The following is a 27532-nucleotide window of genomic DNA, read 5'->3' on the forward strand; positions in this document are numbered from 1 at the left end:
TCCCCTTCCCTGGAGAATTCGCCACTGGACGGGCAGCAACTTCACGAAGGTCTGGAATGCTGGTGCCATTCTCTCCCTCCCTCCTTCCCTCTCTCCCTCTCGCCCCCTCTCCCCCTCTCACCTCTTCTCTGGGGTCTCATTCTGCTGGGTGGTGGGATCCATAGGATGTATAGCTGGAACATTTCTGGCATCTCCTTAAACAAATGTTTCTGACGATTAACTGAGCATATGCAAAAGACAATATGCTATTTTCTTGACTTTCTGGAATTTGGGGTGGCTGCTCGCCGGAGGGCATGATGTGAGTCGGAGTGCAAATGGCCATAGATTGAGCGGAATGGCATTGGATTTGATCTCACGAAAGCATAGTTTTTCCTCTCTCTGTATAGGAAGATAAGGATCAATGCTGGCAGGGCCGAGAGAAAAATGCAGATGCAAACATACCTGTTTGCGTCTACAAAGTGAGGAGCTATAGGTGTTCTTGTTCTATACTCACATATAGGTAAACCTGTTCTGTCATTCCCACTTTTACAGGTGAGCCGACTAAGGCTGGGTTGTTCATTAACTCCTGTAAAGTCAGGCAGAGGTCTGAGAAAATCCCAGGGCTTGGACCTAGGCTGACTCCGGGGCTGGAGTTGTTGTTGTTTTTTTTTTCTGTAGTGGGCTCTTCCTGACGCACAGCTACGTCAAGGCTCAGGAAAAATCCTGCTCCTCTTTGCACCCTAGGGACTTGCTTTTTTGGTGATGACAAATATAGGAGACTCTTATAGCAGAGAAGCCAACCGAAAAGGATTAAAGTACATCATTGTAAACTTTCATCACTAGAAATGCCTCATTCTGCGATTGGGACTGACTGAGAGAAGTCTGGATTCAGCTCTTGTTTAGTGAACAGCTACTATACACTGGGCACTTTACATAAGATCATTTCATTAACTCTCATGACCCTAAGATGTGTTGTCACCTCCCTGTTATAAGGGTCTGGGAGAGTGAAGAAGAAAAGGGAGGCAGCTTCCTATTAGATAAGTTAAGAGGAGGCCCAGTGTTGACCCAGGACCAGAGACAGCACTCTAAATGCTAGAGCAAGCCAGGTACTGGTGGCTCCTGCCTGTAATCCTAGCTGCTCAGGAGGCTGAGATCTGAGGATTGCAGTTTGAAGCCACCCCAGGCAGAAAGGTTCCCTTAAGACTCTTCAATTAACCACTCAAAAACCAGAAGTGGCACTATGGATCAAAGTAGTAGCAGGCTAGCCTTGAGCAAAAGAGCTCAGGGACAGTGCACAGGCTCTGAGTTCAAGTCCCATGACCGACAAAAAACGGCTAGAGCAGCTGTGTAGCTGTGTGTTGGGACTGGTCACTAGACTTGTTCCTAGCCCACAGACAACCTTTGTAGCTCATCCCCTAGTTTATCAGATAAGTGCTTTCTGTCCCCCACTTCTCTCTCTTCACTTTCCAAATCCTGAGGCTAACCCTGGCAGGGAAGCCAAACCTAAGGAGAATCTGGGGGTCAGAAGAGATCCTGCCGAAGCGGTTCTTTTAGCGCACATTTTTCTTGATGTTCAGAGAAAAACACCACTGCCTACTTCTCTGTAAGAGGGGCCACCGTATTAGTGAGGGAGTGGCTAAAAGACAGTCCAGTTAGACCTGCTCATCGGTGAGGTGGACAATAAGCTGAGCAGACATAATCAGAAAAACAGGAAGGGTAGAGTGGGTTCAGGTCTTGGCTGTGCAATTTACTTTATGGCACCAATCAGCCCTTTTAATCTCACTGAACTACAGTTTTCCTTATTTTTAGTGTAGTAGTGAGAACACACCTTTGGGTGGTACGAGTGAATGAGAGGGTGTTGGGTACCACCTCCTCAGGAGCTGCTGGGTAAATGCTAGCCGAGCCTGGCCTTCTCCTCCATCCCAACCCAGGATAGAGCAGTCCACGCAGGGGTTGCTTAGAATCATTCATTTATATTGTCTTCTGACAGATCCTGTGCTTATATTAGCTCGTGTGTGCGTGCACGCTCATGCGGGCAGGAAAATCCATAGCTCATTTCCCCCTCTCATTTTGATTTCAGAGAGCAACTGAGGACTGAGCCCCCAGGCAGCTCAGTCAGCTTACTTTGGCCAGTCACTGATTCCGCTCCTCCTCCCCTATTCCTTTGGAAGGATTTTACTTTCCTAGCACTTTTACTTTTCTAGGGCAAAATTAAAACATGTTCTTTGGTGAAAATGTAGAAGGCATAGAGGGGAAATATATTCTTGTCCTCCAGCCGCTAGGAGAAACATTTTGGGGGGTAGCCTGCCACCCACCAACCCGATCCTGTTTTCTACTTTCCCTTCTTTTACGTGTGACTGCCTTTCTGCTTCAATAATCTCTCTCTGCAGTGTAGCATTTAATGATTATGGAGTTGTTTCATTGTGTGTCTCTGCTAACGATTGATTTTGGAACATTGGTCTGCTTGGTTCTTTTTTTCATAGTGAGAAGTTACAAACATCCTTCATACGGAATCTGTTAACCCATAGACACAATTACATCCTTAGGATAGATTACTCAGAGGGAAATCAGTGGCTTTGAGAATAAATGGTGTGGCATCCCTCCAGTGCCCCCAGCAAGCAGAGTAAAGAAATAGAAGCACATGTTCACATAGTCTAAGGTTCACTGCAGATGACCCAGGGATAATTCTTTATTTATTTAGGTCATGAGGCTAGAACTCAGGGCCAGGGCACTGTCCCTGAGCTCTTTGTTTTGTTTTGTTTTGTTGCTCAAAGCTAGCATTCTACCACTTGGAGCCATGGGTCCACGTCTGGTTTTCTGGTGGCTTATTGGACCAGCTTTGAACCACGACCCTCAGATCTCAGCCTTCTGAGTAGTTAGGGTGACGGGGCGTGTGAGCCACCAGCACCCCAGCACAGGGATTATGCAACTTCAGACCCCAACCTGAGAGTGCTGGGTCACAGAAGCAACATCTGCCCTCTAGTGTGGCCTTCCTGAGATGAGAAGGGCTTATAGGTTCAAGGCTGGGGAAGGCACAAACACCTTGATTCCCGGGGTTCTGAAGGGCAGAGGCTTTCCCTTGAGGGGGGGCGGGGGATTTCCACAGTAACAGAGCACCCGCCTTGTCTTCCAGGAGGGATGGATAACAGGGTCCCGGGCACAGCCAGTAATGGAGAGACAAAGCCAGTGTGTGCGGGCGCAGAGAAGGCGGAACAAGATGGTACCCTGGCGCGAGGCCAGTGGAACAACAAGATGGAGTTCGTGCTGTCTGTGGCTGGGGAGATCATTGGCTTAGGCAACATCTGGAGGTTTCCTTATCTCTGCTACAAGAATGGGGGAGGTAAGAGCCGCGGCGTCCTCCCCCTTGTCCCCCCAAATGAGGGCGCACCCCTCCGTGGTGTCCCGGGGCCCGGATCCTGACTACCGCCCACCCTGCGTGGTCTCCGGCCGGTTGCTCCTGTGCTCAGAGCCTCCCTGGCCGCTCTGTCAATCCAGGTCATCACACCCGTCTTCCAAGGCGGTGGTAAGCACCCGAGAGAACTCCTGTAACTTTGTTAGGAGTCGTGGCTACCTGACAGTCAGGTCGAAGCTAGACGTCCTGTGCGCTCAAGATGCCTTGGCCTTGTGTCTTCCCCAACTCAGCCGGCACTGCGACAAATCCCAGAGCCATCTGTGGCCCAACCCCCACCGAAGCATAACCTTTGACCGTAGCAACTCTTTCTTTAAAATTTTCCTGTGTATGTGTGTATCTCTGTATTCGTGTGTGTCTGCCTGTGGAGGAACATTTAACACTAGTTCTTTTTTCTTTTTCTTTCTTTCTTTCTTTTTTTTTTTCTTTGCTGGTCCTGGGCACTGTCCCTGAGCCTCTCTGTGCTCAAGACCAGCACTCTACCACTTGAGCCACAGCACCACTTCCAGATTTTTCTGTGTATGTGGTACTGAGGAATGGAACCCAGGGCTTTATGCATGCTAAGCAAGCACTCGACCACTAAGCTACATTCCCAGCCCTTAACACTAGTTCTTTTTTGTTGGTCATGGGGCTTGAAATCTGAGCGTGGGCACTGTCCCTCAGCTCTTCAGCTCAAGGGTAGCGCTCTACCACTTGAACCACAGCACCACTTCTGGTTTTCTGGTGGCTTATTGGAGATTAGAGTCTCACAGACTTTCCTGCCTCGGCTGGCTTTGAACCACAATCCTCAGATCTCAGCTTCCTGAGTAGCTAGGATGACAGGCGTGAGCAACACTAATTCTTCGCTGTGTCATTAAGAGCTTCTTATTCTTCACTCCAGCCGCCCTGGAATAACTGTTATCACCACAGCAGTGCCTTTAAAGAAATTGTTTTTTGCCAGCCCTGGGGCTTGAACTCACTTCTTTTTGCTCAAGACTAGTACTTCACCACTTTGAGCCACAGCACCACTCCCAGTCCCCGCCCCCCAGTAATTTATTGGAAATAAGAGAGGATAAGAGTCTCATGAGATGGGCACCAGTGGCTCACACCTATAATCCTAGCTACTCTGGAGGCTGAAATCTGAGGACTGTGACTCAAAGCCACACCAGGCAGCAAAGTCTATGAGACTCTATTCTCCAGTTAATCACTAGAAAACTGGAAGTTGGAGCCATGGCTCAAAGAGGTAGAGTACTAGTCTTGAGCAGAAGAGTTCAGGGACAGTGTCCATGACTGATAACCCACCTACCTCCCAGAAAAAGAGTCTCATGGCCTTTCCTGCCTGGGCTGGCTTTGAACCACAATCCTTAGGTCTCAGTCTCCTGAATAGCTAAGATTACAGGCATGAACTGGCTTGTTTTTGTTTTCTTGAAACAAGGTCTTGCTATGTGTCTAGGCTACCACCAAACTCTCAATCCTCTGGCTCAGTCTCCCAAGTGCTGGGATTACAGACATCCATTCCCGTGCTTGGCTAGAAAAAGTAATTCTGGGGCTGGAAAGGTGGCTAAGTGGTAGAGTGCTTGCCTTGTATGCACCACATAATCACAAAAAGCCGCAAGTGGCGCTGTGGCTCAAGTGGTAGAGCACTCGCCTTGAGTTGAATTGCTGAGGGACAGCGTGCAGGCCCAGAGTTCAGGCAATGCGACCTACAAAAAAGAAAGAAAAAATTAATTCTGTTACCACTAAGCCACTTTTAGGGAATCCCATGTCTGTGGGAAGGCTTGGAAGAGATTCCCCCCAATATTAAAGGTTTTAGACTGACCAGTGGGATGCTTGAGTAGAATTTACTGGGGGAACTCAGATCGGTTTCGTAACGTGGGCACCTCCTGGACTGAGAGCATGCTTAATGCAGACATGGGTGGCCAGGATCGAGGCGGAGACGTAGGGTGCCCTGGGCTCTGAGGGTGGGGGCTAACACAACACCTACCCTTTTGCAGACTCCTCAGACTGGAGTCTCCCGGTGGCTTTGGAGAAAGCAGACTTCCCAAGTAGAGCAGGAAGGTCTGGGGGCTTGTGGCGGTTGGAGGGACCCTCGGCCTGGTCCCTGGGGTTGGAGGTTAGCTTGTGTTTTTCCAGCAGGAATGAGCTCATGTGTCCTGTCTTCCAAGAATTTCTGGCCCGTGGCCTGAAATCACAGGACTTTGCTCTGTCTGCATTGAGAGGGGAGATGGGCGCTCTTCCCACCTCCCACCTACCCGATACTTCGCACCCTGTGGAGGAATCGGCACCCCTTTGTAGTAACTGGGTGGACGGAAGAAGCTGCCCAGGAGGATGAGGGGCGCAGCCAGGAGGCCGGGACTGAGCTGAGCATGGCTAGTAACCAGCTTAGCGCCTCATGTGGCAGAGAGATTAGCAATGAGCCGCTTTTCCCAAGCCTCTGTGGAATGGGGTAAGGGTTGGCTTGGGAATTAGTAGCAGCTGCAGAAAGACAGCCCTTCCCAGGTTTAGGGTTGAAGAAGACATGGTGGAGAGGGGCAGCGGCCCCGAGGACGTGGAGCCCAAGCTCTGGTTCAGGGCTCCCCGGCGCGTTTGCTGTGGACCTGGGGTGGGGCGGGCTCTGCTTGCAGGCTCAGAAGCAGCGTGCCTGGGCCTTCTGCTCCCACCTGGCAGTTTAGATGGTTCTGGGATTCCTAAGATCCTGTCACGTGCTTTAACCCTTACGTCACCCCACACTTTGCTCCCTTGAGCTTGCGAGAGGCCTTAGCATCCCCCGCCTCTTGTTTGCTGATGGACAGACGGCAGCTGGGGGGGAGGGCTCGGAAGGACTTTGGAGCTAGAGGTGAATGCCCGGCGTTTGCTCTGAAGGGCATGCGTCATGCAGGGCCACTGGATACATTCATGAGAAGGCTCCTTTGCCAAAGTCTGCGCGAAGGTGTGTGTGCGTACGGTCAGTCGAGGAGCCCAGGGCCTTCTGCACTTGTGTTCCTTTCTTTGTTATTGCTGTTGTTTCCCCCAAAAGCTCGGCCTCTCTGTCCTCAGGTAACTCTCAAGGAAAGCTTTTGGGGGAGTTAATAGGAGATTAGAGTCTCACAGACCTTCCTGCCACAATCCTCAGGTCTCAGCCTCCTGAGTAGCTAGGATGACAGGTGTGAGCCACCGGCGCCCGGCTTCCATGTTCTTTCTCTCTCTCTTTTTTCCACTTTGGGGAAGGAAGGTGCTGAGAATGGAAAGCGATTCGATTGGTTTGACCTCTCTCCTAGTGGCTTAGAGATTTTGTTTAAAACATGGCGGTGAGAGCGGAGCCTGGGCTCGCAGGAAGTGCACGCAGAGCGGAGCAGACCCCACAGAAGGGTGATGGGATGGTCTGTGCTCGGGGCTGGGGCCGCGTGTCCCATCAGCCTGCTCCTCGGGTCTCCCTCTAAGTCCACAGCCTCCCACGGCATAGATCCAGACTAGAAATACATAAGTCACATCTCCTTCGGTTTCTTCAGCTTTAGCATTTGGCTCGATCTCACTGGATCTGCCGGTGAGGTCCAGGGCAGGGGAGGGACTGAGGCCAGAGGGGGGAAGAAGATGGGTGACAACCAGAGTTGAACACTTGGGGAAGCAGAGAAGGAGTTGGGATGAAGCCCTTCTTAAGTCAGAAGCCCCGGGGCCGCACAGGATTTTCAGAGAGCTCCCGGATCACCTCCTCGGGAGACACTCTCCCCTCTGCCCAGGCCATGTGGACCATCTGCCCCCAGCATGCCACCCCTGCAGGCGCCAGATCGGTTCCAGTCCCACTGTGCCAGCACCCAGCCAACCAAGCCCGGCCTCTGCCGGTGCCATTCATGGACAAATATTTACTGAGCACCTCGCAAAGGCCAGGAATTGTTCTAGGTGCATCTGTCAGCACCACAGACCGGTATCCCGGCCTTGCGAACGGTTTCCATTCCAGGGGAGGGGGACAAGGCGGTGGACAAGGCACCCCACCGTACAGCGCGCCAGAGCTTCTGAGAGCTGTGGAAATGGAGCAGGTTGAGTTGGGTGTGGGCGGCAGACCAGCCACCACGGCTCACCCGGGGTGAGAGGGTTGGCCAGGTGGCTACTGGGGGTGAAAGTGCCCCGGGCCGAGGAAATACAGGTTAGATAGTCCCAAGCAAGAGGCCAGTGGGCAGGAAGAGTCCATAGAAAGGGCGATCGGAGTTGGGGGGTTGGGGGTGCATGCCAGGGGGGGCCTGGTCAGCCATTGCAAGACTCAGCTTTCACTTTAGAATCAGCCACTCGAGGAGGATTTTGAATGGGAATGGCATGATCTTGCATTTAGAATAATCTACCCGGCCATTGTGTTCAGAACTAATTTTAAAAAGTTGGGTGCTGGGTGGGTGACTCATGCCTAGAATCCTAGCTATTCAGGAGGTTGAGAACTGAGGATGGTAGTTCAAAGCCAGCCTGGGCAGAAAAGTCCCCTTGAGACTCTTATCTCCTATGAACCACTCAAAAACCAGATGTGGTGCTGTGGCTCCAAAGTGGTAGCAGCGCTAGCTTTGAGCAAAAATAGCGCAGGGACAGTGCCCAGTCCCCAAGATCAAGCCCTATAACTGACAGAAAAAAATAACTGATTATAAGGAAGAATGTAAGTAAGCCAGTGACAAGGCTAAAAATTGGATTCATCCCTGATTCTCTTCTTTGAACCGTTGGTTCTATCTGAACACCCGGATCCGGTATGCTTCAGAGCCTGGGCCTTGAGCAGAGGCCTCTCCAGCCTCCTGGCCCTTGGGTACCAGCAGACGAAGTTCCTCAGGATCAGAACCCCTCCGACTACAATCAGGCTTCTTGCTGTCCCCACCATTGCTACTACCCTGTCTAAGAGAACCCCTAAGATAGATCACTTAGCTGGGCAATCAGGAAATGGATGGCCATGTCCAGAGATGTTTGGGGCCCAGAGAAGAGCAGACTTGGAGAAGAAAATAAGCAGCTGAGTTTGGGAGGGCCGAGTGGGGGTGGAACTGGTGTTGGGCTCAGTCATTCGTGGTCGGAGTGCTGTGCAGGGCTTCCGATAATGAGGGAGATGGAGAAAGACCGCAAGTCATACGTACGAGTCGTCATGGCAGACCTCCATCTCTGCCCTCTTCCTTCTGCCTGTGCCCATGCGAGTAGTCCAGCCTGTCCAGCAGTGCTGGTCGAGTTGCTGCAGAAGCTGCACCCTTGAACTCTTTCCCAGCTCTTCACCGTCAGCTCCCCGGAAGGGAGAGCAAAGACCTTTCCACCAAGGCCTGTCTAGCTAAAGCTCTAGCAAGGAGACAAGGAGACTCTGGATCACTCAAGAAGACACAGGAGGAGGTGGTAGGAAAATTTTAAAATTCCTTGCCTGCCCATCCCAGCTCAGACAAAACCAGTTGGTTTTGACTTAGTTTTTAACTGTAGAGTAATGGCTAACCGGGGGCCACCCACAGTGAGAGTTCCTGGAGACCATCCCGACTGAGCAGACAAGAGCTCCCTGCTCTCTGCCCGCTTCCAAGTCTTTTCATCCAATCCAGAATCACCCAGATCTTGGGTTTCAGCCCCTGGGTCTTCATCTGGGACCTCAGTGGCAGAATATGGAGACAGGTCCCCGTGTGTGGCCGCCGGCGGGGGGTGGGAGGTGGCGGGGGTGGACGCCCAAGAGATAGGACTCTTGGACGTGAAGGGCAGAAACTGTTCATCTGAGCTCTAGGCTCTACCAAGAGAGTTTAAGAATACAAAGTCTAGGGGGACTCGGTGAATCAAGGATGCCATTCACCCCTTTGTGTCATAGAAGAGAAGCCATTATTTTAGTGGCAGGGGACAATGGATTCACATTTGAGGGAGTTACTCAATGCCCACTAGTGCCCAGGCTAATGTGGATTCTAGCCATGTGGCTATTCCTGCATTCTTTCCCTCCCCCTTCCCCCCTCTCTGCTCTGTTTCTCATGTGAACTAATTGGTTTATCACTTTCAAAAGTACCTGGAACCTTGCAGGTGGCATCCCAAAGTGTCCTCATTTTGAGACGGGTAGCCAGCAAAGCAGTTTGTTTCCAGGATGGTAGTGCCCATACGTGGGTAAGGCTGGAACATTTGGGGACTTAGTGGACACTCACATTTTGGGAGTGCTGGGACACTGGGAGCTCTGTCCACCCCCACCAGGACTGACTCCCATCTTCTGATAGTGGTTGGTGATTGCTGGGAAGAAAGAGGCAGCTTGTTCCTCAAGACCCCCTGGGCTCTTCCTAGGTCCCTCTCAGCCTCCATCCAACCCCTGGAGCAATTCCCAGAGGCGTAGTGTTGGGGCTATCCTAGGGCTCAGATTGGCAGGGGAGGAGGAAAGCAAAGCTGAGCACAAATCCACTGCAGTTAATCATTGTGAGGGAGCCCCGAGCTGAGCTATTAACCCTTCCTGGAAAGATGGGGTGCTCAGCAAAGACTGAGTTAATTTTTTTTTCCCTCTGGCCCGACAAATCTTGGATTGATTTATGGACCTGTTAGTCTGAATTATTTACAACCTTCATTTCTTTGCCCTCAGGCTAATTAAGCCTCATGGTGTCAGAACTAAGTAGGGTGGACAGCACACTACAAGTTTGAAAGGTGAAGACCTGGGGACCTCATTATGTTCTCCACCAAATGAGGACAACATGCACATACTTACAAGTATTGTGTCCGTGGTTTGGTAGTTTTTGGTTTGTGTGTTTTGTGCAGTTACTCGGGGCCTAGGTACTGTCCCCTAGCTCTTCCCCCTCAAGGCCGGTTTTCTACCAGTTGAGCCACACCTCCACTCTGACTTTTTGCTGGTTAATTGGAGATAAGAAGCTGGGCAATTATGGCTCACACTTGTTATCCTAGCAGCTCAGGAGGCTGAGGTCGGAGGATTGCAGTTCAAAGCCAGCCTGGGCAGGAAAGGCTGTGAGACTCATCTCCAGAAGTGGAGCTGTGGCTTAAAGTGGTAGAGCACCAGCCTTCAGCAAAAAAAAAAAAAAAAAGCTCTGGAACAGTACCCAGGCCCTGAGTTCAAGCCCCATGACCACAAAAAAAAAAAAAAAATGAGCTAAGAGTCTCACAGACTTTTCTTTTCTTTTTTTTCTTTTTCTCTTCTTTTCTTTTGGGGGGGGGTCCGGTTGTAGGGCCTGAACTCTGGGCCTGGGCGCTGTCCCTCAGCTTTTCAGCTCAAGGCTAGCACTCTACCACTTGAGCCACAGCGCCACTTCCAGCTTTTTTCTTTTTGCTTATGTAGTGCTGAGGAATGGAACCCAGGGCCTCAGGCATGCAAGGCAAGCGCTTTACCACTGAGCCACCTTCCCAGCCTCTCACAGACTTTTCTTTCCTGAACTGGCTTTGAACCAGGATCTACAGATCTCAGCCTCCTGAGTAGCTACTGGCACCCAGCTTTTACAAGTATTACTTGGATGTTTTTTCTACACCTTTTAGAAACATGGAAGAACTTCTTTTTTTGGGGGGGGGGGGGTCCAGTCGCGAGGCTTGAACTCTGAGCCTGAGTGCTGTCCCTCAGCTCTTCAGCTCAAGGCTAGCGCTCTACCACTTGAGCCACAGCGCCACTTCCGGTTTTCTGGTGGTTTATTGGAGATAAGAGTCTCACGGACTTTCTTGCCCAGGCTGGCTTTGAACCGCGATCCTCAGATCTCAGCCTCCTGAGTAGCTAGGATTACAGGTGTGAGCCACCGGCTCCTGACTCAGTTATAGTAACTTTTAAGTGCCCATGTTAGCTAATTGGAACATCTGTGTAAGTGATGGATCAGAATCGATGGATGACTTAACCACTTTCGCAGCTTCTTTGCTGCTGCCAATGCATTATTGGATACAAGACCAGATGAATTTCTTGCTTTATTGGTGGTAATACAATTTTTTTTCCCTGTTTTTATGAATGTTCTCGAGCTCTGCTCTGGGATCAGTGAAGACTCTTGAACCTTTTCATCTTACCTTTAAGACTTTGTTATCCAGGACTGGTGTTATGATCTCTCTAGGGCTGGCTCTTCTCCACTGAGGAAACGCACTTTGGCATACTGTGTCTAATCGGTGCCTGGTGCATCTTGAGATGATTCTCTGGCTGGTGGGACAGACAAAAATGGACTTTTAACCTTTCTGACTAATTCTTCCTGCGTGCTGGACTTTTCTCTCTCGGGGGCAGTGCTCCTTTCTCTGCTACTGTTTGCTATGAACTTCCATTTGTCTGCTGTGGCAGAAGATGGAGGTCCCTGGAGAGAAGTACTGGCATTTCTAACATCTATAATAGTCTCATCTCGGCCAGTGATTACGAAAACAGGAGCAGAAGTCTGATTCCAGCTCTAAGCCCCTAAGTGGTGCCTTCCTCTTGATACAGTAGGGGGCAAATGCACTAGCTGGGGAGGTGATGCAGGCTGCAGGAAATCCCGCATGGGAGGCTGAGACAAAAAGGTAGTTCCAGGCCCTGTCTCTCCTTTCCCTCAAAAACTCCCCACTTGGTAATCTTAGCTACTTGGGAGACTGCAATCAGGGGCATTGTAGTTTGAGGCCAGCCGGGCAGAAAAGTTCATGAGATAACCCCCCCACACCCCCAGCCCTGCCATCTCAAACCAAGAAGCTGAGTGTGGTGTGGGAAGCCTAAAACTAGAGGATCTCAGTCCAGGAGTGTGCCTAGTCAGAAAGCAAGACCCTATCTCAAAAATAGCCAGTGCAAAGGACTATGGGCATAGCTCTTGTACCTGCCTAGCAGGTACAAGATACTGATTTCAAATCCCGGTATCTCCTGTGACCCCCCCCCCCCAAATCTCTACTTGACATTGGGAACAACCATTTTTTTTTGAAAAGATTTATAGACTTCGGGCTGTGCTGATGCTCCCAGGTAGTTATCAGTCAATGAATTTGTGACGTGTTTTTCGAGTGACATGCTACTCTCAGTCAGCAATTGATATTCAGTGGAGATTGAAACTGCAGGTGAAAAAGGGCTCCTAGGGACCTTGGTGACCATAGAGCACTGCCCATGGTCCAGTAAGATGTCTGCTGCAAGGGTGTGTGTGTGTGTGTGTGTGTGTGTGTGTGTGTGTGTGTGTGTGTGTGTGTGTGTGTTGATCCTTGAAACTCAGGACCTGGGCACTGTCCCTGAGCTTTTTTGCTCATGCTAACACCCTATCACTTGAGCTACAACTCCATTTCTGGCTTTTGGGGGTGTTTAATTGGAGAAAAAGAGGCTCATGGACTTTCCTGCCCAGGCTGGCTTCAAACCATGATCCTCAGATCTCGGCCTCCTGAGTAGCTGGGATTGCAGGTGTGAGCCGCAGGCGCCCAGCATCTGCTGCAGTTTTGCATGTTCCCCTATCTGCTGGGGTTCTGGCTAACACAGGAGCAAGGGGGTTGTGGGACCCTGAGCAGGGTTTTGAGAGGTGAGAGATCATGTGTTTTCTACCCGCAGGTGCCTTCTTCATCCCCTACCTCATCTTCCTCTTCACCTGTGGCATTCCCATTTTCTTCTTGGAGACAGCCCTGGGCCAGTACACTAGTCAGGGGGGCATCACAGCCTGGAGGAAGATCTGCCCTCTGTTTGAGGGTAAGTACCTGTGTGCCCCATTCCCAGGCATCCTCCTCCTCCCCCACGATATTGCTCATCCGCAATGGCTGAGCAAGAAGCACATTCTACACAAAGACAAGAAGATACTGGGGCTCCACAGCAAGCCTTTGGCTTGTGGGCTACACCCTACACTCGCCACCTGGCCCATGAGAGGATGAGGGAGAAATAGAGGCAAGGATGGTTCAACCAGTAGCGCAGGGAACTACCTTCGCTGTATCTGTTCTACATGCATATGAGACCGTGACTTCGTGTTCTTTTCCCACACAAACCGGCTGTCTCCATCCCTTACTTGTGCTGACAAAACACTGGGGATCATTAGCCCTTGGAATCATGGAGATAACCTCATGTAGGTTTAGAAGAACTCAGAACCGTGAACTCTCAGAATCTGACAAAGATGGGAAGGTGCAGGGAGCGGGCTGAGAGGCCACTCGCACCCAGGAGACCCATTCCTGGAGCTGGGGTGCGAGTCTCGGTCCTTGAGGACACTGATGGTGAAGCCAAAGCCCCTTCCCAACAGGGCTGGGTGCCCCCGGCCACATTCTATAGCCAGTCCTCTCTCCTGCCACCAGGCATCGGGTACGCCTCTCAGATAATCATCATTCTCCTCGATACCTACTATATTGTTGTCCTGGCCTGGGCCTTCTTCTACCTCTTCAGCAGCTTCACTACTGACCTCCCCTGGGGAAGCTGTCACCATGAGTGGAACACAGGTGAGGTTGTCTCCCAGGATCCTACGGCTTCCTCCTGATCTGCCATGTAGACCGGCAGTGAGGTTGGCCCTGTATCCCAGGCAGCCTGTAGCCCAGATTCACAGAGAATTTCCACCAAGAATAATAAGAGGAAGGGGTAGGGGCTGCGCACCCTGGCTCACACCTGTTCATCCTGGCTACCTCAGAGACAGGGATTGGAGGATCATGGTTTAAGGCCAGTCAGAGCGGAGGGGGGGGGGGGGGAGTTTATGAGGACTTCGTCTCAACCAATGGCTGGTCCTGGAGGCATGTACCTGTTATCCCCAGGGACATGGGGAAACACAAGTAGGAGGAGCACAGACCAGGCAAGTCTTCCCAGGCCTCAAGTGTGACCTTAATATAATCCATGTACAGCCAAGCGCTGGTGGCTCACACCTGTCATCCTAGCTTCTCAGGAGGCTGAGATATGAGGACAGCAGTTCAAAGCCAGCCCAGGCAGGAAAGTCCATGAGATTCTTTATCTCCAATGAACCACCAGAAAACTGGACACGGAGCTGTAGCTCAAATTGGTAGAGTACTAGCCTTGAGCAAAAGTGCTCAGGGTCGGTGCCCAGACTCTGAGTTCAAGCCCCACCACCAATGAAATAAATCAAGAAAAAAATAAAAATTAAAATCAGTGTAAAAGGGGCTGGAGGTATGGTTCAAGTTGCAGAGCGTCTGCCTACCAAACCCGAGATCTGGAGTTCAATCTTCAGTATTGCTATCAAAGAATGAAAATGAAAACAGGAGTTCACCAGCATCACAGACAAAAATGCATGTAGCTCACAATTTAGGCAACTAGAATTGACTTCTGTTTAAAAACATGTTGCTCAGCTACTTATTAATTTTGGACCATATTAAGTTTGGACCATAGCCAGCTTGATATATGTGTCTCTTACATGGCCATTTCTTTGTTCCTTGTTATTTCTGATACTATTCTAGGTCTTTCAGACTTATCGTTTATCTGAGCTTAATTAGGGAATTGGCTGTTTTGTATGTCATCGATCTAATTCATGGTAGTAATTGACTTCTGCTCTACCAGCCTGGGCAGACCACCTTCGGTATGAGAGCCACGGACTAATGCACAGATAGTAACGACAACGCAGTATCCAGGGTGGGCTGCCCAGGAGCCCATTCTCTGCAGAGGGTTGAGCGGGAAGGGGTCTGGACATTTTGGGAGTGGGATGTGATTTGAGGTAGGGGTGGTCAGACGAGGCGTTATAGAGATAAAGATTTGAAGGCAGAGGGGGAAAGTGGTGAGTGCTAGTCCCTAGGTACACCGTGCCTAGTGTATCCAGGGGCTAGCGGCGCCCAAGAGGGTAGAGTGGTACAGATCTAGCCTCCTGAGTCGCTGGGATTACAGACGGGAGCCACCGGCACCCTTCCCATGTTTGCCTGTGATCCTCCATCGATCCTAAAAGATGCACCCATACCGGAAGTAGGGCAGGGGTGGTTAGAGAACCTGGTTGTCACTTACCGATGGCCGCTCAGCTGGTACCCAGAGGGTAACGAACCCCGCCAGGGTCTTGACCTTGCTCCTGCACCAAGCCAGAAGGCATGCTCCCCTGCCTCAAAGGCGGTGCTTTCTCAGGCCTGCTTCTGGGATCATCCGCTCGCTTTGAGCAGCTAGCACTTGGAGAACCTTTCCTAATGTTGAACAGCGTCCACGGGGATGTGTACACACACACAGGCCCCCGGAGAAAGTGTGGGGAAGAGGCCAGGTCAGCCCTGGGGACTCCCCACCTGAGTCTTGACTGATGATCCTTCTCTTCCTTCCTTCCCCGGGACTCGGGCGGCAGAGAACTGCGTCGAGTTCCAGAAGACCAATGGCTCCCTGAACGTCACCTCGGAGAACGCCACCTCCCCAGTGATTGAGTTCTGGGAGTAAGTGAGACCCTCGTCCCATTTTTACTGTGGGCCTGTGCGGGGGGCGGGGAGGGGGGAGCAGATTCTCCACTCCTTTCCTGGCCCTTCGCCTGGCGCCTTGCTTCTGTAGGGTCCGCCATGGTCAGCACAAGACACATTTGGGGGAACTTTGTGGGGTGACTCAGTGACAGCGGCTTCCCTGGCGTGCTGGGAAGAAGCCAGAGAGAAGAAGCGTGGAGGGGAAAGGGAGAGGAGAGGGGAAGGGAGGAGAGGCGAAGGGAGAGGGAGGGAGCAAGGAAGGGAAGGAGGGAGGGGAAGATGTGAGGCCTGCAAAGTGGACCCCCCACTTCCAGGAGGAGGGTCCTGAAGATCACGGATGGCATCCAGCACATGGGGGCCCTGCACTGGGAGATGGTCTTGTGTCTCCTGCTGGCCTGGGTCACCTGCTACTTCTGCATCTGGAAGGGGATCAAGTCCACGGGCAAGGTCTGTGCTGGTAGCCTGGGCCCCCCACCCCCTCCCCCTTCGGTGCCACATGGCCCACCCTTCCTGGAGTTCCTGTGGCTGGGTCCCCCATAAAAAGGGGACAGAGGGACGGGAGGGGGGGTGACACAGCAAAGATTAGGCGTGGCTGCCTCTCTCGATTGAATTGAACCCCAAGTACTTCTGGGAAATGAACCAAGAGAAAAAGGCAGGAAGGCCACCTGGGGAAGGATTTGATCTCTGGATCGGTGTGCTTGTGAGCGTGGCACTAAACACATACGCTTCATGGCTCCCTCCTGGAGCTGTGAATGGGAGGATCAGGGTTCAAGACCAGCCTGGACAGGAAAGAGAGCCCCCCCACCTCCACCAGGGGAAGTTGGACAAAGTGATATGTGCCTTTGATCCCAGCAACGGGAAGCCTAAAATAGATTGCGACTCAGGTGGGCAGTGAGACCCTACCTCAAAACGAAAGTGGTTCAAAAGCAGGGCAGGAGCTAGGTCTAGCCAGCACGAGCCCTCGAACTCAAACCCCGCTACCACCAAAATTAATAACAATAATAGTGACAGTAATAACAATTCCGTTACCTCAGAATGATTCTCAACTAGCTTAAGACGTGGGGAGCGTCTTTGCCTTGAGCCTGACGTGTTGGACGGGGCGGTCCCAGAGGCTCTTTCTGGACTCCTGCCCCGGAGGCCTCGGAAGAGGCTTCCTTCCTAATCCGGCTGTCTGTGTGTGTGCACTAAGCATCTCAACTCTGGAGGAAGGAATCATGTGTTAAAGATTTTTTTTTCGTTCCTGACACCCTTTGCGTGTCAGCTCCAGTCAGTTCCTCTATGAGACTTATTCCTAGAGGCAGCCAGTATTTTAAGCTGGAGGGGGGTGGGGGTGGGAGGCGTGGTGTGGCTGGGAGATGGACGTGGACAGCTGTGGGGGGGGGACCAGAGGGCAGCTGGAGCAGAGCTGCCAATGTGCCCCCCCCCACGCGGGGCCAGGGTCCCCCTCCCTCCTTTCCTTCCTCACCGCGCCCTGCCTCCCTCCCTCCCTCCGCCCTCCCTACCAGGTGGTGTACTTCACAGCCACGTTCCCTTACCTCATGCTGGTGGTTCTGTTAATTCGAGGGGTGACACTGCCTGGGGCGGCCCAAGGAATTCAGTTTTACCTGTACCCCAACATCACACGGCTGTGGGATCCCCAGGTAAGAGGCCACAGAGCTGAGGGACCACCTCTTGAACCCCAGGCCCCCTCCCTTCTCTGGGCGCCTCCTGGATCCTTCCCCAAGGTTGGGGGGGCGGGGATAAGCAGATCTTTGTGGCCCCTCCTTGGTCCACAGCTGCCAGGCAAGCCTGAGCCCTCTGGCGATATTTCTTGGAGACTAGAAATAAGTCACTAAATGCCTTTACCTGGGTCTCTTTGCCCCCCCCCCATTCTCCTATCTTTCTGCATTTCTTCTTGAGCTCTCCTCCTCAGCCCACCCTTCCTTCTGCCCTCTGCTGCCCTCCCTCTGGCCACATTCCCCCCTCCCAGGCCCCCAGCTCCCCACCCTTCCCCATACCAACTGGGCTGGTGTTAAGTTTCCAATCTCCCTCTTCCCCCTCCCACCCTTCCTCCCTTGGGCCCCCAGGAGGGGCGCTGCCGCTGGTGGGTAGACTGGAGGGTGTGTGGAGCCAGGCCTGGGGCACAAGGCCTGGGCAGGGGCCCCTGATAGAATGGCTTCTGGGCTCCTCTTTGGCAGCCATTTTGAAAGCTGGCAAAGCCCACTGGGAGTGAGGCAAGCTCCACCTGAGAACCCCCACTCCCTTAGACCAGAGAGCCTTCTGCAGCCTCAAGGGGCACCCCGCAAGTAGGGAGTGCATCCTGCAAGGGGCATCTTCCTTTCGTGAATGAGAAGGGAGCCGTTTGGCTTGTCTGGGACCAGAGGGCTGTGACGGCTGCTTGGGTCACAAAACAGGAGGCCGTGGGAGGACCTTGAAGACCTAGATCTGCTTCAGAAGGGAGCCAAAGTTCACCCTGGCCTGCAGGGAGGGCCCAGAGCACAGGGGATGTGGTCTGGCAGGCTAGGCTGAAAGAGAAAAAGGAGGGGGGGGGATAGGGAGAGGGGGGAGAGGGGGATGGGGGGGAGGGAGGGAGTTCCAGAATGTGTGGCTTTGGAACAACCACTGGGGTCTGTCTTGCTATATCTGTGACGCTGTTACACAGTTTGCAAGCATGATTTCTGCTTATCCTCACAGCAAATGCATGGGCTATCCTCATTTTGCACAGAAAGAAATAGAGACCTAGAACTGGGCGTGGTAGCACATGCCTATAATCCCAGCTTCTTAGGATGTAGAGACAGGAAGTTCAAAAGCCAGCCTAGGCAAAGGTAGATGATACGTTGTCTTAAAAAAAAAAAGTGAACTTCTCTGGAGCCAGAGGTAGTAGGATTGCAATTCAAGGTCTATCTGGGGGCCCGGGCACTGGTGGCTCACGCCTGTAAACCTAGCTACTCAGGAGACTGAGATCTGAGAATAACTGTTCAAAGCCAGCCCGGGCAGGAAAGTCTGTGAGAAAACTGGAAGTGGTGCTGTGCTTCAAGTAGTAGAGCACCAGCCTTGACCTGAAGAGCTCAGGGACCCTAGACCCAGAGTTCAAGCCCCATGACTGATCAAAAAAAAGTCTACCTGAGGAATGGGGGAAAGTTGGGTGGAAGGGAGAAGGAGAAGGGGGAAGAGGAGGAGGAGGCGGCGGAAGAGGAGGAAGAAGAGGAGGTGGAAGAGGAGGAGGAGGAGGAGGAGGACATGACATAAATAGAGGCCTAGAGCTTTAAGAATTTCCTGTCTTGACACCTACAACTGGAACTGGGGCTGCTTGGTGACAGCCCCGCACACCCACACTGTATGATCTCTTGAAGACCAAGTCCCCATCTTCTCCCCTGTGTTTCTCCCTCAACCTGTTCACTCAGCACTTGTGTTGGAGGTCTGTTTGAGGTGCGGTGTTCGGTAAGCTTCTAGCGCACCATGTGGCTAGACCAGGCCGCCTATAATTCTGAGCGTTCAGAAGGACGGGGGATTCTGCAGGAGCAGCTGTAAGCACTGGGGTGCCAGCCTCGCCACCATCCTGCCAGCCCTCCCTGGCTGCAGGCCGCAGAGCCCGCCTGTCCTCCGCCTGCTTTGAGGCGGTGGGAGGGAGCTCTTTCAAGAGCAGCCAGGCCCTGGGCCCCTGCTGGAGCCAGGCCTTTGTCATCAGTGAGCTGAGCCGCACCTGCAGGGCGGGGCACCCCGCCAGAGCCCTAATTGAATCTAGTTGGCACTCCCTGGGAAGCGGGAAAGATCCAGCTGGCATTCGCCTGGTACTTGAGAAAGGTGCTAAGACCCAGGGCTTCTCTCTCCGCCAGGCATGGAGGCTGGGCGTGAGGAGCCAGGGGGGCCTCTGCCGGGCTTGCTGTGCGTTTGGGACAGGTTGCTACCTTCCCTGGGTTCCTGGGCTTGACCCTCCAGGGTGGCAGGGTCCCAGCCCCAGCCCTCATTCAGTCTGCTTGACTTCTCATTCCTGTGAGGTTTGGTAGATGGGTACGGGCAGGGGATTGATAGGGTGTCCAAAGAGCCGTGCCGAATTGTAAAGGGGAAGTCTGAACCCGGGGATCAGACATAGCTGATCATTTGTTGTTGCTGTGATTGTTACTTGAAATCGATGGCATCTCGTTATTGGCTGCAGGGTGGTCTGCTCGGGGTCTGCCCAGACTTGACTGAGACTTGGCCCAGTTTCACCTTTCCACAGACCCTGGCTCAGTGGCAAGCCTCCTTTGACAGATACTTAGGAAAGGGTGGGGACCGGTCAGAACCCCAAACTAGTGTATTGGAGGGAGTGGGTTCTGTGTGTTGTAGTCTGCTCTCTTGGCCTCCATGATCGATCTTTCACAAAGCCTATTATGCATCATTTGCAAGTTGGTTTTTTTTGTTTTTGTTTTTTTGACAGTCCTGGGGCTTGAACTCAGGGCTTGGGTGCTATCTCTGAACTTTTCACTCCAAGCTTGCGTTCTATCACTTGAACCACAGCACCACTTCTGGTTTTCTGGCGGTTCGTTGGAGATAACAAATCTCACACACTTTCCTGCCCCAGCTGGCTTTGAACTGTGATCCTCAGGTCTCAGCCTCCTGGGTAGCTGGGATGACAGGTGTGCGCCACCGGCGCGTGACTTATTTGCTTTTTCTTGTTCTAGAGGGTGGGATGGGGAAGCTTCTGTTTATGTTTCTATGTCGGGAAATTTGTGTGCCTGATTTTGTTACCGTACCCCTTTTTTCTGATGAGAAAAGAGAGGTGCAGTGCTTTGCCTGAGATCCGACAGCTAGTGGTGACGTCAGGAATTGGGCCCCCGTGAGCTCTTCCGTCATCGTGTGCCATGGCCTGACCCGAAGGTGGAAAGGACTCTTGCGGGTCATCTAAAGCTCTCTGTCCCTTCACAAGGGTTTTCCGTCCTTGCTTTTGCCTTGGCCGGCCTTGCCCAGCCGCCTCCCCCAGCTGAAGACCCATCCCAGTTTGGTTCTGGAATCTGGGGCTTCTGGAATGAGCGGGGTTGGGCGGCCTGTGGGGGGGACATCTTGCCCTCCGTGTTCCTCCACCTCCCTCTGACCCCATTCTGTCCCCCAGCGCAGCAGGCTTGTCGAGCCACAGCTGTTGAGAGTCCTGGGCCTGCCAAGCTCCCAGCAAGGGGGCTTTGGTCATAAGGCAGCACACGGGACCCCCTGAGCTCCCAACTCCGGTCCTCCTGCGGGGTCCTCTGTTCTCAGTAACCTCTCCTCCCCTGGCTTCCTGCTGCGTGAGGTGACCCAGCCAAGTCACGGCTCACTCCTAATGAGTTCTGCCCCAGCCCCGGGTCACACCCCCGGTCATCCCGGGGACGGAGCCCCCACCGGATGCAGAGGGCGTCCAATCTGGGCACGGGGCAGAGGGCTGTGCGCTCACCACCAGGATGCACCTACCTGGGCCAGAGCCCTGGCCTTGCTGGGGGGAGGCCTTGGGGATGGGCTCAGGGCCCATGCTGCCAGGCCTCCCAACTCCTGAGGACCTACAGGAGGTAGGAAGGCCCACAGGACAGTGCTGAAGGCCCCTGCATGTTCCTGAAGGTTCCTGAAGGTTCCTCCATGTTCCTGGGGTAGGGACTGAGCACAACATTCGGCAGGAGCGGCCAGACCGGTTCAGAGACCTTCCCCCATTGCTCTGTACCCCCCACCCTCCTCCTCTGACTCCTCTCCCTGGTGGCGGCTCCTCGGGGAGCAGGATGGGGGGGAGCTGGAGACACTCTCCAGTTCGTGCGCTGTCTCTCCCCACTCGGTCCTTGGGCCTGTAGACATAGGAATGTAGCGAGAGGGGGCTCCCTGGCTGGGTCCCCCAGCGCCAGATGTTAGGGGTCATGAGGCCTACTAGGAAGTTTTGGAGATGTATGCTTTCTGAGCTGTGCTCCTGGCTTTGAGATTCGGCATTTTCAATGGGGAATGCTGGCTGAAGAGTCGCTCAGACCCGGAGGTGCTCGGCCTGCTTAGGGCGCCCCCCTCCCCCAGCCCCCGGCCCAGGCCCTGCTGTGTGACGAATGGACACGTGGGTTGAGCTGACCCTGGGAGAGGAAGGGGTGAAGGCTTGAGAAAGGGGGGGCAGGAGAAGGCAGGAAGGGACTGTGTGTGTGGATCAGCCTGTGCTGTTGGTGGTAAGTGGAAAGCAGGAGTCTGTTTGGGGGCCTTGGCGGAGGTGGGGGTTGGGCGAAGGCATGGATGGGGTGATGGGGTGTCCTCTCAGCTAGGAGCGCAGGATGCCTGCCCTGGCCACGTCCGCACCTGCAGCCTGATGGTGGTGCTTGTCTTCGGAGGTGGGCAAGCCGGGGGCCTGGAGGGGAGGGGGGGACAGCCGCAGCACACCCCCTCCTGCCGCTCAGCTTGGCCCCTTTCTGCACATCCTTTCTCTTCAGGATGTTTTTCTAGCTGGGAGATCTAAACCCCCACAGGCACGGCCGATGAGCCAGCTGAGATAATAAGGAGGCCCCAGTGGAGAGCCAGGGTTCAGGAGGGACAAAGCTCCACCTTCCAGCTGACCCTGACATCGAAGCCTCCCACCCTTAGAGACTCCTCGCCCACGGGTCACACTGCCGTGACACTTGGTAGCGGAGGAAAAAGTGGAGACAGAACCCCGGCCTATTTCCATGAGCAGACACTGGACCCTCCACCTCCCTCAAACCTAGATCCTTGTCCTTCCCTCCCATCCCCTCCTCAGCGTCTTTTCCTTTGAGCTCTTAGTTCCTCTGCCACCCTGGTAGTGCCTGAGAAACTCCACGCAAGGACCCAGGCTCCCATTGGCTGAGAACAGAGTTCTCCCCACCCCCTTGCCAGGGCGTGGCCGGGCCTTCCTGGAGTTCAGCTTTCTCCTCCCTTTGCAGGTGTGGATGGATGCGGGCACCCAGATCTTCTTCTCTTTCGCCCTCTGTCTGGGGTGCCTGACGGCCCTGGGTAGCTACAACAAGTACCACAACAACTGCTACAGGTGACTGCCATGGGGTGGGCGGTGCAGAGCCTCAGCCTGCACCTCCCCTGCCCTTCCGGCTAGGCTAGGGGCGATACACCCGGTCCACTCCACCCCCACCTCACCTTCTAGCGCCCCGCTAGCCACTCGGAGGTGAAAAGAGCAGACTTTAGGAGGAACAGGGAGATTGCTCAATGGTTGTGACTGGCTGGAAGATCAAGGTTAACCCTGCCCAGAGTGCTAGCATTGCCAAGCCCTGGTAGCTCAGCCTGGGAACTGGGCCTGGGGGCGTCAAATACTTACCCTAGCTACGTCTGCCACAGGCCTTTCCTCCCCTGCTGTCTTCTCCCCAGTGTTGCCTGGCTCTGCTCAGAGAACAGAAGCCAACTTCACTAGTGTTGTTGTTACTGTTTATTGCTGATGTTGTTGTGTGGGAGCTGATTAAGCCCAGGCTAGCCTTGGACTCTGGATCCTCCTTGCCTCAGCCTCCCCTTGTGCTGGGATTATGGGTGTCATTGTTCCACTAACGCCTAGCCTATGCCGATTCCTTTGAGAACCAGGTCCATGACTGAGCTGGGGATGGGGCGGGAGGGAGGAAATGGGGCAGAGACAACACTCTGAGCTCCCCGAGTTCTACCAGGGAGTCCCACCAGTTTGAAGCCCCCCATCCCCATTTGGAGCAGTAGATTCAGAGTCCCCGAGGCCCTTTCTAAGATCCAGGGAAGGGCCGGACGCCGGTGGCTCACGCCTGTCACCCTAGCTACTCAGGAGAATGAGATCTGAGGGTCACAGTTCAAAGCCAGCCTGGGCAGGAAAGTCTGTAAGACTCATCTCCAATAAACCACTAGAAAACCAGAAGCGGCACTGTGGCTCAAGAGGTAGAGCGATGGCCTTGAGCTGAAGAGCACAGGGACAGCACCCAGGCCCAGAGTTCAAGCCCCACAACTAACCAAAAAAACGATCCAGGAAAGGTGCCAGGCTGCCCCCGGGGAGCCGGAGCCTCGAGCAGCCCCCTTCTGACCAGGCCTGTGCTCCCCACAGGGACTGCATCGCACTCTGCTTCCTCAACAGCGGCACCAGCTTCCTGGCTGGCTTCGCCATCTTCTCCATCCTGGGCTTCATGTCTCAGGAGCAAGGCGTGCCCATTTCTGAAGTGGCTGAGTCAGGTGAGAGCGGCTTCGGGTTAGACGCGGCGCTTTTGACCCACCACGATCTGTTGGGTAAACGCAGACTTGGCCTGTTCCCCTCAGGCCCGGCCACTTCCGCGGGGGCCCCCGGGGGGAGCCTCGCAGAGATTCATTTTGCCTGCTGGCTCCTGAGCTCAGTCTAAGTCTGAAACTTCTGGTTTGGGGGGCGGGGGCCATCTTGGATCTGCGATCCAGGTTGGGTGGTGGCACCTTAGGAATTCAGGCACCGGTAGAGGCTTGGGTGGCGCTCTTGGTGGGGGCGAAGGGCACTGTGGGGTAGAATTTCTTCCAGCTCTGTGATTCCGTGGCCCATCCGGGGAGGCTCAGGGATCACAGAGACCAGAAACTGGCTTAGGCCCTGGGTTGTGTTCCTTGCCCTCCCCCGACCCCTGACCCCTGACCCCCGTAGGCCCTGGCCTCGCTTTCATCGCCTATCCTCGGGCTGTGGTGATGCTGCCTTTCTCGCCTCTGTGGTCCTGCTGCTTCTTCTTCATGGTGGTCCTCCTGGGACTAGATAGCCAGGTATCAGAAGGGGGAGCAGACAATACCAGGTTGAGCCTTCTGCCCCAAGAGACCTTAGGAAGCTGGGGACTGAGCACAAGTTTGGACGTGATCCTTCTGGGGGACCCAGAGGCACTTTGCAGGAGCCTGGAGAAGGGAGGCCAGGACAGGGGGGGTCAGGGCGAGGGGTGGATGGACGGACAGCGGGAGCAGAGCGCACTGTGAGCCAGCCGGCAGGGCTCTGTGGGAGCTCTCCTTCCCCTCTGATCCTTTTGCCGTCTCATCAGTTTGTGGGTGTAGAAAGCCTGGCAACGGCGGTGGTGGACCTGCACCCCAGGATATTCCGCAAGAAAAACCGGAGGGAGCTCCTCATCCTCGCCGTGGCTGTGTTCTCCTTCCTGGTCGGCCTGATCATGGTCACAGAGGTGAGCAGCCGGCCAGGGAAGCGGGGACCTGAGGGAGAGGCTAGTGGGGAAAGGGAACGGGGGGGGGGGGGGGGGGGCCAAGCCCCTCACCAGGCGGGGCACGCGGCTGTGGTTCTAGGATTCTAGTCCCCCGCCCTCCCACCAGCCCCATTTTGGCTCCAGGGGAAGCGAAGATGTATGAAGAGTCTGCAGGAGGTTCATCGGCTGGGAAGAAAGAGAGCCCATGGTTTCTTAGGCAGGGAGGGAGGGACCCCGGGGCCCAGCGACATTCCAAGGAGAGGCAGGGCAGTGGACCAACCACAAGTCCTCACCCGATCCCGCCTCCCACAGTGATAACAGAGAAGTTAGTGTCCAGGTCTACCATCTATGTCCTCTTAGGACCTGTGTGTCCCCCCCCCCCCCCGTCCTGCCCCGTGGTCCTTGCCAACTGGGCTCTGCACCCCAAAGGTGTGAGGCTGAGGGGCACCAGGGCCCACCCCACCTGTTTGCTCCGCCCATGCAGGGGGGCATGTACGTGTTCCAGCTCTTTGACTACTACGCGGCCAGCGGCATGTGCCTCCTGTTCGTGGCCATCTTCGAGTCCCTCTGTGTGGCTTGGATTTACGGTGAGTGGCTTTCCCCCTGGATCCAGACCCCAGTTCTCTCCCCTCCACCCCCAGCCCCAGAACCTCTTAGACCAAGGGGAGACACCGGCATCTTTTCCAGGACTCCACCCACTGGAGACCTCTTCCGTGTGGTCTCTCACCATTGCAGGGCCTGGCCAGTGATGACCACACCTAGACCAGCTCTGGTGGGGCCGTCACCTGTCTATACACACCTCCTGCCTTTAAACACCCTCCGAAAGCAGAGTCAGGGCCCCCACACCAGATTCTTCCCCCTGTCATTTATACAAAGGCAGCCATGCTACCTTCTGATTATGGTCCTGGCCTGTCCCAGGCTGTGGGCCCCACCCCCACCCCCACCTTCCGATTCCTGAGACTCTGAAGAAGGACCTTCCTCCCCTCTCCTTGTGCTCTTCGTGGCAGGGGCCGGGCGCTTCTACGACAACATTGAAGATATGATTGGATACAGGCCATGGCCGCTGATCAAATACTGCTGGCTCTTTTTCACCCCAGCTGTGTGCATGGTAAGGAAAAGCCCCCAGGGATACAGCCAGGTGTTCAGGAGGGAGAGTCTTGGCTCCAAAATGGACTTCTTCCTAGGAGTTGAGGTATAGCTTTTCATTCACCCTCCACTGGAACTGACATCTACCACTCCAAGTCTACATCGGATTGTCAGGAAAGGGGAGGGGAGAGAAGTCCTGGACCCCCTCCTCACCCCCACTCTGAGTGTGTGTGTGTGTGTGTGTGTGTGTGTGTGTGTGTGTGTGTGTGTGTTCTGTCCTGGACAAAAAGTAGGATGGGGGCCAGGCACCAGTGGCTCACACCTGTCATCCCAGCTACTCAGGAGGCTGAGGTTGGAGGATTGAGATTGAAGTGCACGGAGCCCCAGCAGGCAGCTGTGGGGTGGGGGCTGCGCGGGGAGGGCAGGGGACCCACCCCCTCAAGCCCTTCCTCTCCCCAGGCCACCTTCATGTTTTCGCTGATCAAGTATACCCCACTGACCTACAACAACAAATACACCTACCCCTGGTGGGGTGACTTCTTAGGCTGGCTGTTAGCTCTGTCTTCCATGATCTGCATTCCCGTCTGGGGTGTCTACAGGCTCAGCACCCTCAAGGGGCCCTTCAGGGAGGTAAGAAAGGGAGGGAGGCAGGCCGGAAAGGAGCGGGGGGGGGGGGGGGCGGGGGGGGGGGGAAGGCGGGTTGGGCGGCCTGCAGGGGGCAGGAGCCCGTGTCCCCGGAGAGATGGACGGACGAGACGATGGCCACTCCACTGTCCTTGCAGAGACTCCGCCAGCTCCTGTGCCCAGCCGAGGACCTGCCCCGGCAGAACGTGGCAGGACCCCCCACCCCCCTGACGCCCAGGACGTCTCTTCTCAGACTCACAGAGCTGGAGTCTCACTGCTGAGGGACAGGCCCGCCCGTGGCCATGCCGCCAGTTTGCCTGGCGGGGAGGGGATGGCGGCCCAGGCCGCGGCAGCCCTCGGTGCTCTTTCTGCTCCCCGCCATCCACCCGGGGCAGAAAGGACAGAAGCGGGGGATATCTTCCAATCCACCCTGTGAGCTGGGGCAGGGGTCCCTCCCACCTCCACTGCCCCCACTCCAGAGGTGGCCCCCGACAGTGACACACAGCCCCCGGAGCGCAGCGCTGCAGGGGCGACAGTGTGGCTGGCCGCTGGGCCTCCTTCCCGCCGGTGCCATTAAACCCGTCTTCCTCCCACCACCGCTTGCAGTCCGGCCTGGTCTCTGCCTCGGCCTCGTGCCTTCCTCCGTGGATTCCCGTGGGCCACGCGGCGGCGGGAGGTGTTTGATGCGGCCTGGCGGGGGGGGGGGGGGGTGCAGGGAGAGGCAAGGGCCACGTGGAAACCCTCCTTCACCAGACCATGGAGGGGAGGAGGCGGCCATGCGGCTCCCTGTGCTTCCCTTATCATTCCCTCCTCCTCCTCCTCCTCCTCCTCCTCCTCCCCCTCCTCCTCCTCCTCCTCCTCTTCCTCCTCCTCTTCCTCCTTCCTCTTCCTCCTCATCCTGGAAGGGAGATGGAGGGAAAGGTGAAGCATCTGATTGTAAGAAGGAGGCGGGTAGCTTCCTCCATGCCCACATTCCCACACTGTGTGTGCCCACCCCCGGGGCTGGAAAGGGCTGCCAGCCACGCCCTTGCAGGCCCCAAGTAGGTCTGGGGAGGGGAGGCTTAGTGGAGGAAAACACTACCCCAGCAAGGCCGGGAGAGGGACCCTGCCCTCCAGGGACAGGCCTGCAACCGGACCCGGTGCTGTCGCCGCCAGCTGTGGCCACAAGAGGGTGGCACTGTGGCTCCACTGTGGGGCCTGAGCAGCCCAGACA

General features: G+C 54.7%; 1 protein-coding gene across 1 annotated transcript; it reads left to right on the forward strand.

Moving 5' to 3' along the window:
- Positions 1-26881, forward strand: Slc6a13 (solute carrier family 6 member 13). Its single transcript, XM_042672180.1, has 15 exons — positions 1-49; positions 3113-3319; positions 12762-12896; positions 13487-13627; positions 15445-15529; positions 15865-15997; positions 17056-17190; positions 22396-22499; positions 23520-23644; positions 24075-24187; positions 24454-24591; positions 25094-25196; positions 25617-25717; positions 26155-26325; positions 26478-26881. Exons 2-15 carry the CDS (start codon positions 3118-3120, stop codon positions 26598-26600), a joined length of 1809 nt encoding a protein of 602 aa, XP_042528114.1. The 5' UTR covers positions 1-49; positions 3113-3117; the 3' UTR covers positions 26601-26881.
- The last annotated feature ends 651 nt before the right edge of the window (positions 26882-27532 follow it).

The sequence above is a fragment of the Dipodomys spectabilis genome, unplaced genomic scaffold (genome assembly GCF_019054845.1).
Source record: "Dipodomys spectabilis isolate Male_0828 unplaced genomic scaffold, ASM1905484v1 ptg000672l, whole genome shotgun sequence".
NCBI lineage: Eukaryota > Metazoa > Chordata > Mammalia > Rodentia > Heteromyidae > Dipodomys > Dipodomys spectabilis.